Source organism: Haliotis rubra, unplaced genomic scaffold, assembly GCF_003918875.1.
Source record: "Haliotis rubra isolate DU_JTF1 unplaced genomic scaffold, ASM391887v1 Scf762, whole genome shotgun sequence".
NCBI lineage: Eukaryota > Metazoa > Mollusca > Gastropoda > Lepetellida > Haliotidae > Haliotis > Haliotis rubra.
Genome location: NW_025767482.1, coordinates 4,632 through 14,340, shown reverse-complemented (window position 1 = coordinate 14,340; position 9,709 = coordinate 4,632). Strand labels below are relative to the sequence as shown.

Here is a 9,709-nt window from a genome sequence, read left to right as displayed (position 1 = left end):
GAACCAAATATACAATGGTGAATTGTGACAATGCAGCACATGTATTATTGTGTGAAATGATTGCTTAACATTTTTTACAGATACTCAACGCATACTGCAGTGTTAAATGTGGCGACCGAGATGTTGTATACCTGATGGACTGCCTTGCTGCAACTGATGTTATTCTTAAGCATGGACAACCACCAGTATTCAGGAATGTAAGAAATACAATTATTGTAAAATGTTTGCCTAAACTAACACTACACAAGTAGGATTACCTTTGGAGGACAAATACATACCACTAACAATTATTCAACATGTATAAATTAACATGTACGTCTCTCCACTCTTCAAGGCACATGCAAAGCAAGGGTTTCATATAACCATGTAAGCCTACTGGGTGATTACAGCTGACTTGCTATTGTAAGTTTTTGTTTGTTTGTTGCTTAACGCCGCACTCAACGATATTCCACCCATAACGATATTCCACCTGTACGATATTCCACCTGTACGATATTCCACCCATACGATATTCCACCTATACGGCAACTGTCTGTAAATAGTCAACTCTGGATCAAACAATTCAGTGATAAAACATAATGAGCATTGATATACACAATTGGGATACAATGACATGTGTCAACCAAGTCGGTGAGTCTGACAGCCTGATGGTGTTAGTTGACATGCATCGGTTGCTGAAGACCAATTCTAACCCTGGTCTTCTCTGGTCTTCACTTTCAAGAGTTGTGTACTTGATAACTGACTTGACCAAGACAGATCTTGTTGGGAACACATTTCTGCTCATTCATCAATGCATTGCATATGAGTTCTTAATACTAGAATAATTTGTAAGATGCTCTTAATGTTATAAAATTAGTGAAGAAATCATGAATTAAAGACACTGGTGTCCTTTTAAAGTGGTACTACACCGCTTTTAGCAATATTCCAGCAATATCACGGCGGGGGACACCAGAAATGGGCTTCACACAGAGTACCCATGTGGGGAATCGAACCCAGGTCTTCAGCATGACGAGCAGAGGTGTCCTTTTAAAAGAATAAAGCAAAGAATATTGTTTAAAAGACTGACTTTATTTCTGGAACAGGTGGATCTTCTTTCAAAAGAGATGATACTGGCACCATATGTCACAAGACAGCACTGGCAAATGTTTGTGGTATACCCCAAAAATTATGAGATTGTATATATAAACCTAATGGGTGAAGATACATCACATCAGAGTAAAGAGGCAGTTTTGTCAACTTGGCAGAGAATACTGAGCAGATGTAAAATGGGTCTACTCAACAAGGACACCCTTCAGAAGAGATGGAAGCTGACAACAGTAAAACATCAATTACAACAAGACTCCACAAGCTGTGGAATATATGTGATGAAGGTAGGACACATTTTTTAAATCTAACACACATTGGCAACAGATAAAGTTGCCTTCAACAACGAAAATCCAAACAATATTTCAGCATAAGTATTCAAAATGTATCATAATTGTTAATGTGTTAAAACCAGTTACCATAGTTTAACATAACTCCCCACAACATTTGTTAAAAAAAATTCCTACTAATGAACTGATAATCTCAAATTTCAGTTTGACTTTCTGCTTGATGGGGAGAACATGAGCACCCCATTTGATACAGTTGAGACCAGAATACACACAGCATCCCATTTGATACAGTTGAGACCAGAATACACACAGCATCCCATTTGATACAGTTGAGACCAGAATACACACAGCATCCCATTTGATACAGTTGAGACCAGAATACACACAGCATCCCATTTGATACAGTTGAGACCAGAATACACACAGCATCCCATTTGATACAGTTGAGACCAGAATACACACAGCATCCCATTTGATACAGTTGAGACCAGAATACACATAGCATCCCATTTGATACCAGAATACACATAGCATCCCATTTGATACAGTTGAGACCAGAATACACATAGCATCCCATTTGATACAGTTGAGACCAGAATACACATAGCATCCCATTTGATACAGTTGAGACCAGAATACACATAGCATCCCATTTGATACAGTTGAGACCAGAATACACATAGCATCCCATTTGATACAGTTGAGACCAGAATACACATAGCATCCCATTTGCTGCAAGAAACAGGTAAGTACAGATTACCAAAACAAAGTGAAACATGCTATTCTAAAGGCATTATAACTTAAGAGAAATATAGAGATATTAATTTTGCAAATGTCCATTGGTGTTACTAAGTAATTAAATGTAATGCATAATATTCTAAACAAATGTGAATGTGTTGTTTCAGATTTACATACAATGGCAGACATCTGTAGAGGCTGCTCAATGCCAACACGTATGGCGGACACTAAAACATCATGGCACCAAACAAAGTGTACAACATTGGGTAAGGATTCATGACCAGTTACAGCACAATTATACTGAGGAAATATATCTTATGAGTTTTTCTCACTTGTGCAATCACAAAAGTAATACATTACAAACTAAACTAATGAGAAAATATACACAACTGAATTGGCAAAGCAAACAATAATAAGAATAATGACTTTGTATTGCAGGTGCAGTGTGAGAGCTGCAGTGTGAGAGCTGCAGTGTGAGAGCTGCAGTGTGAGAGCTGCAAGTGCTGGTATCACCTTGAATGCTCTGGCAGCAGTGAATCCTTTACAACACTGCAAAATGAGACATTTGTGGGCTGTGTGTGCCAGGTAGATGGTGTAGAATATGAGGGCAACAGATCGGAACTTCATCTTTATTTCTAAGAAAAGGCACACGAGAACAAACAGTGTCTGTGGATACCACTCATGGAAGGCATACTGGGCTGGCTGGACACACAGAGCATAATTTCCAATTAATCGCATTAAATGGTCGCATAAAGAAATGTCAAGAATGCAAAAGAGAATTCAATCATCCACCAAGGGCACCATTTGACATAGTTGTGAGACACCAGTCAGAGGGCAAATAGGCAACAATCTTTTTGGACAAATTCTCACTATCACTGCAGGGCACAGTGCATACTCACCAAAACTACACAATTCACCCTCAGCAGGCTTGTAATTGATCCAAACATAATATTGACAGACAACCACATACAACATCTGGCACAAAATGGGATAGACATAATGTATGTTATAAATTCAAGTGTCCCTTATTTCTAATCTTCAAATTATAAACTTAAAGAACAGACAATAACTACAGATCAGATGCCAGTCAGTCTGGATAACATGACAATCAAGACCCTCACTACAGATCAGATGCCAGTCAGTCAGGATAACATGATAATCAAGACCCTCACAGCAACCCTCACTACAGATCAGATGCCAGTCAGTCAGGATAACATGACAATCAAGACCCTCACAGCAGCAGCCCAGTTAATGTCTATATGACAATTACAAGCCTTTACTACTGTTGATGCAATAAACTACAAATCTGACAAACTCACACCATTTAACAAAGTTTGTTCACTAGAGCATATTCGTCATGTTCATTTATTAATGGTGTGGCATTTGGTTGTACTGGTGACAATTTGGCAATATAGCCTTGACGACATTGAAGTCCACATGTCAAGGGACGGTTAGAAACTGTCGGCACAATACTACACAAATCCATGAATTGGTAACATTAAAGCTGGTGTCTTCCATTAGCCTTTTGATAGACCATTGTTCATTAAATGGCGGGGTTCAGAAACTAAAAAAGAAACAAAAGATACCTTACTAAATATGCTTTGACAAACGGTACCATAAAACAGTTTCTCACAATTAATTACTTACAGCAGCATAACTTTAAGGCATAATTACTGCTGTGTTAGTAGTTACATTGGCTGAATAATAATTCAAATGAAGCATGAATTGAGAATAGAATTATTTCTGCAATGAAATGCAAACATTACTTTAGAATTCAAATTCCTTTTCAATAACCATAAGCATGATAAAATACTATACTCAAAATAAGTCATTACTCAAACCTTCAGAATTGACAGATAACCTCAAATATACATGAAATAAACTTACATTTGTGTTCCAACACTCTTGTCATCATTCACACATCTGTACACCATGAGGCCTTCCACTGTTATGCCATGTGGCTGGATTGCATGAACTGCACATGCTTTGGGTCACATGACCGCACAATGCCCCAGCACCTCTCTAGACTTTCTGTTAGGCTCTTATGAAAACTGATTACATGATAAAGCCAATGAAATTGCTTCTTGCTTTTTGGTAACTTGTTAGAATATAATTGAAATATAATTCAAATGACAGAAAACTACTTTTGGAAAAGAAAATTATAAAAACAATTTGCAATTAGCATAGAAAACAAAATCTGCATTTACAACTACCAAAGATACAGTACAAACAGAAATTATTGAGAATTTAAAGATGGTAATTTTTTTTATTTGTTTCACTCATTACTCACGTATTAAATGTGAATATTAGCAGAACATAACTCCAGATTCAAAGACAGGTGAACAGTTAGTATTTTGTCAAGTCACCATGGGCAGCAATGCAGGCTTCAATGCGGCAGGGCATACTACTGATCAAAGAAGTTAAAGGTCGTGGTCCATGCTGTCATAATATCGGACCACCTCTTCTTTCATTTCAGCAATATTTGTCAGATTTTTCTTATTGACACTTTCCTTCATAAGTCCCCAAACATTTTCTATTGGATTGCGGTCAGGGCTATAGCTTGGCCAATCTAATAATGTCATATTTTGGGTCCGAAACTAGGCCTGTGAATGCTTTGAACGATGTTTTGGGTCGTTGTCCTACTAGAAAATCCAAAACTTTCCATAGAACATGTGAGCAGATGGAAGTAAATGTCCCTTGAGATTATTTGTGTACCGCTCACTGTTCATATTCCCTTCAAATACACAGAGGGGCGTTGCCCCTAACACAGATATGCCACCCCACACGATAAATTTCGGACTGTACTTTGGGCGCTGATACAAAGGTTTTTCAGTTTGTTTGGTCCAGAATTTCAGTGTATTAGGAAACAGCCACACAGAACTTTCATCTGAGAAAATCACATTGTCCCAGTTAAAATTTCTATGCTGTAAGCACCAGTTCAACCTTGCTCCTTTTGTTCAGGTTTCATGATCGGTGATGGACTTCCTCGACTTTTCTGCCAACCAATTGCATGCAGCTCAGTTCTAATTGTCTCCTTACAGACAGCCACAGTCCCTCTATCAATCACATCCAGCCTTAAGTTTTCTAAACTCCTTCGTTTGTTTTTAGAAACAAGAATACCAAGCCGCCTCCTGTCACCGACAGACAATTTTCTGGGCCTACCTGCGCCTCCCTGGTGCTCAATGCCATATCCATGTGCAATATTTTTCAAAACACGATAAACAGTGGACAAAGGGATGCCTGTTCTACTTGAAATCACTTTAGCTGATCTGATGTCCTTGTTATAATACTCTAAAATCAACTTCCTCTTCTCTAAATCATCCATACTGAGGATCACTGAAAATGTCGTCTGCTAGCAAGTAAACAAAGGGGGATAACTCTTCACAAACTAATGAAAAAGGATTAGCGAATGAAACAGAGCACTTGATAGCTGGTCAAGGTTGTTTACACTAGAAATCCAATTAAACATATTCCTAAAATTCTCAATAATTTCTGGTCATACTATATACCAGTCAGTGCTGATAACATCACAATCAAGAAGCTCAAAGCAGCCCTACAGATAACATGACAATTAAGAAACAATCAAGCATATCTTTGTGTGGTGTATTAATTTTCCTTGATGTAATAATTGGGCAGAGAGATGTTCTTCAGAAATGACACTTTTGAACCTTTTTTGGGCCAGATACCCTAGGCCTCCACGTGGCCTGGCCTGGCAACTATCCCAATCATGACTGAAATGCTGATGCCATTAGGCGAGAATAGGATAGGCTAACACAGGGTGATTCAAATTCTTTACCATGATATACCTCAAGACAATATGTAACCATTAGATGAGAATGGGATAGGCTAACACAGGGTGATTGAAATTCTTTACCATGATATAGCATAATGAGATATGTAAAGGGAATCCATAAAAACATTCAGAAAATAGTATGTTTACTTCCATGATGAGTATATAAAAATATATATGTGCAGTATTCCCAAACATATCTATAATCAGAAATGAACTTGCTCCTTTCTGTAAGTGTATGTACACTTTTAAAGATGAAATTAAATATCAAGTCAACTGCTTCATGCAAAATGTTCTTTTTAATAAAATGGAGTGACACCTAAGTGTTTCCCGGTATGACAAAACACATTGTATTACAAGTATTATAAGAACAAGTTAAATACTTGTATTAACCTCAATGTACATTCATATACATATCTTTCACATTGTTGTCATATTTTTTCTTAATTTTCTTAAACTTTATTCATATCTTTCACATAGTAGTTTGTTTTGAGATAAATAAATTTACATAAAATAAACATAATCATTTATTTGGATTAAAATGTAATTAAAACTTAATTTGATTCATGATTATATATACATATATACATCTTTCACACAGTCAACTACCACATTCATTAATAAAGTCATTGTGGTAACCACTAGTAATTTACATGTATACACACAGTTTCACATTCATCAACATAGTCATTTGGTTTTCAAGCTAGCTTGATCAAATATCCTGCAGCAGTCAGGAATTCCAGGGGTGTCTTGATACCAGATGTCAGCTGGGCCTTCAGGACGAGTGAGTCTCTGGTCAATTTCTGTGTGCGTCCCTCTTGGGGTGGGGGCCGAGCCATGAGCCATCTGCACCAGCTTATTTCTCTCAGCTTTCTCCAGCTTCTGCAGAACCTTCACAAGAGCGAAAATTTTCCGGATGGGCTCTGGGCCGGTCTTGTTGAGATCACGAATGCCAACCCTCGAGATGATTGTTAGATCCTTGGGCGCTGGTGTCGTGGTGATTCCATAGTCCGGCTCGGACTGTGCATGAGTCGTCTACCCTGGTGCATGTGATGTAGTCCTGGAACTCATCCTTCTGTCCAATGGCAGAGGCGTAGAGTCCATGACCTCTATCCAGGCATTTTGTACCATGGCCACTGGGAGGAGGGAGTGCTGCTGCTCGTCGGACCCATCTGTGGACCTCAGGATCCTGCTGGTAGGCTTCGCTGAAGCCGAGGTTCTGTACTTTCCTCCAGAGAGCCTGGCTGTAGTGGAAATAGCATCCACGGACGTCGCAGTTGGGGAAGACGGTCTCAACAGCGTTGATGGCAGCGATTTGAAATCCGTCTGGATGACATCAAGCTGAAGGGCGATCCCGTTGTCTGCTGGATCTTGTCGTTCAGGAGGCGTAGCAGGCGTTCACAGGTGCGGCGTTGACGATTGGCAGTAGACAGAAGACCAACTGGGTCATCTTCCCTCCGACTAGGCCATGGATGACGTACAGCTGATCCCAGAGAGGAAGACAGGAGTAGAAGGTGCCGTCCATGTAGAGGGTGTCCACTTCTTGCAGGCGGGTCAGGCGGTCACTTGTGGCGAAGCAGAGAATCTTGTCATCATCACCGTCATCAATGCAGAGGAAGGGCAGTCCATCTGTAGTCTCCTTGAAGAAGTCGAGTAGATTCACCTCACTGAGCAGCGTCTGAGGGGGCGGCATCATCTTCCGTCTCTGCTTGTAGAGTCCACTCTTCATAGAATGATTCGGGATTTGCCATGATTTGCAATGAAGATTTGTATCACAAGCATTTTAAAGCAATACATTTCCTTCTCCCTTTAATAATCTCTCAATTAATTACTCTATTCTTCAATTTTAAAGCAATACATTTCCTTCTCCTTTAATAATCTCTCTATTAATTACTTAAAATGGGTCTATGGGCTAACTGCCCCCAACAACTGTCCTCTGGTTATCTGCCCCCCCATCCATTGTGCCCCAGACAACAGCCCCACCCCCCCTTATCGAAAACACACAAAAATAAAGTAATAGTTTTAAATGTTTAGTTCATAGCACTATGTAATACAATGTACGACACAACATATCAATCTTCAGATTCACTTAGAGCTCATTTTTCATTTTAGTTTTGATGGGGGGCACTTGTCCTAGGGGGCAATTAGTCTGGGGGGCACAGTGGATGGGCAGATAGCCAGGGAGCATTGTCTGCAGGGCAGTTGTCTGCAGGGGCAGTTGTCCGGGGGGCAGTTAGCCTGATACCCGAACAAACGAAATTAATGGTTTAACGTCGGCTTTTAGCATAGCCAATGTCGCCGACGGGGTAGGTGGGGTTTGAAATAAATTAATTAATACTGTGTTAATAGGAATAAACCACCATACCCAAAAAAATGTAAATTTGGGGGCATTAAACTTAACTGAAGTTTAAATAAAACAGTTATAAATATAATAAAAATAAAATAAAAGCCGAAATTATAAAGAGAGAGAGAAAAATAAAGCAGTTGTTAATAATAAGAAGAGTTGAAATGAATATATAGTAGATGATTTAAACATATTTTTATTCATGAAGATGAATTGGGATTGGTGAACAAGCATTACTGCTTATATTAACACCGCTCCCATGCAACATATAATACAACATGAAAATGGAGGATTTGACGTCATCGATACTGACCATTGCATAAATATAATATTTTTAAAATATATAAATATATACAGATTACATGAAATACAACTATTCTCTAAGTAGTCATAAGTTAGAGAGTTACAGTTGTGTGTGTCCCACCAGCCATTGTAGAAATATAAATCAATCATGAGAAGGTTGTTGAGTAAATTTAATTTTTTCCCTGAGAAAATTTGAAGCGTTGTGTCTTGGTTATATAATCGTGGACGGATTCAACTATTTTCTGGTTTACACAGGGAGTAAGTTCTTTGTTTCCCTTAAGAATGGTATCCAGGGGTTGTATTCCATAACCCCTACATGCCACTACCCCTACAGCCCAGTACCCCTACAGTTAGTTAAAACAACACACAGCATTTACCTGTCTGGCATAATGAACTGACCCAGAGAGATTAGTGCATAGAGTATACAGATGAGATCAAGGGAGGGATTAAACTGTTCTTTAGTGTTTTGTGTCAAGGACATTTGGGATTAGCTAAAAGTTGTTTTAGTTTCATGATGAAAGATAAACCTCTAGTGAGTAGAACAATTTTACAAATTGGATAATGTGTAGGTTGTTAAATGTTGAAATTAAGTTGTTTTAGTGCCATGATAAAAGATACACAGTATTATTTCTGTCAAGCAATTTGGAGGAAGGTTCAGGATCTTGGACTGGCTGTTGCCTACAGAGAAAACCCCGAAGTCACCAAGTGGATCAGGAGAGCAGCTGGGCTACCTCTACTCCCTCAAGACACGGTCCAGGACACGTGGGTAGAAGCCATGGAGGACACTCCAGACGTCCCAAGAGCAGTCGACTTCAACGATTACATCGTGACAACCTGGGTCGACGACACAGCCAGATTTCTACTTCCCCTGTGGAACCACAACCTGACAACTGGGCCGAGGACAAACAACAATCTAGAAGGTTTTCACAACCGACTGAACCGTGAAATTCCACACAGGCATCCGAACATATACAGATTTGTAGAAGTCATTAGGAGAATTGAACATGCTGAGAGGGTGAAGATTTCACAAATAGACTTTGGTGCTGCGACAAGAAGCAGAAAGCGAGTCTTCAGGGAGATTGACAGTCGCCTGTGTAGACTCAAGGAGCAGCTTGAGCTTGGACAGAAATCACCTCTTCCGTTCTTGGACGCCGTCGGCTA

General features: G+C 39.3%; 1 protein-coding gene across 1 annotated transcript; it reads left to right on the top strand.

The window, feature by feature from the left end:
- Positions 1–109: 109 nt before the first annotated feature.
- Positions 110–1,863, top strand: LOC124260432. Its single transcript, XM_046694745.1, has 3 exons — positions 110–197; positions 1,083–1,370; positions 1,578–1,863. The coding sequence occupies exons 1-3, from the start codon at positions 135–137 to the stop codon at positions 1,695–1,697; spliced, it is 471 nt and encodes a 156-aa protein (XP_046550701.1). The 5' UTR covers positions 110–134; the 3' UTR covers positions 1,698–1,863.
- Positions 1,864–9,709: the final 7,846 nt, after the last annotated feature.

Bases quoted from the DNA above. Each gene is read 5' to 3' on its own strand.
- LOC124260432 (XM_046694745.1), top strand. From the start codon at position 135: ATGGACTGCCTTGCTGCAACTGATGTTATTCTTAAGCATGGACAACCA. The intron at 198-1,082 runs GTAAGAAATACA...TTTCTGGAACAG, and splicing joins AACCACCAGTATTCAGGAAT to GTGGATCTTCTTTCAAAAGA. The intron at 1,371-1,577 runs GTAGGACACATT...CTCAAATTTCAG, and splicing joins GTGGAATATATGTGATGAAG to TTTGACTTTCTGCTTGATGG.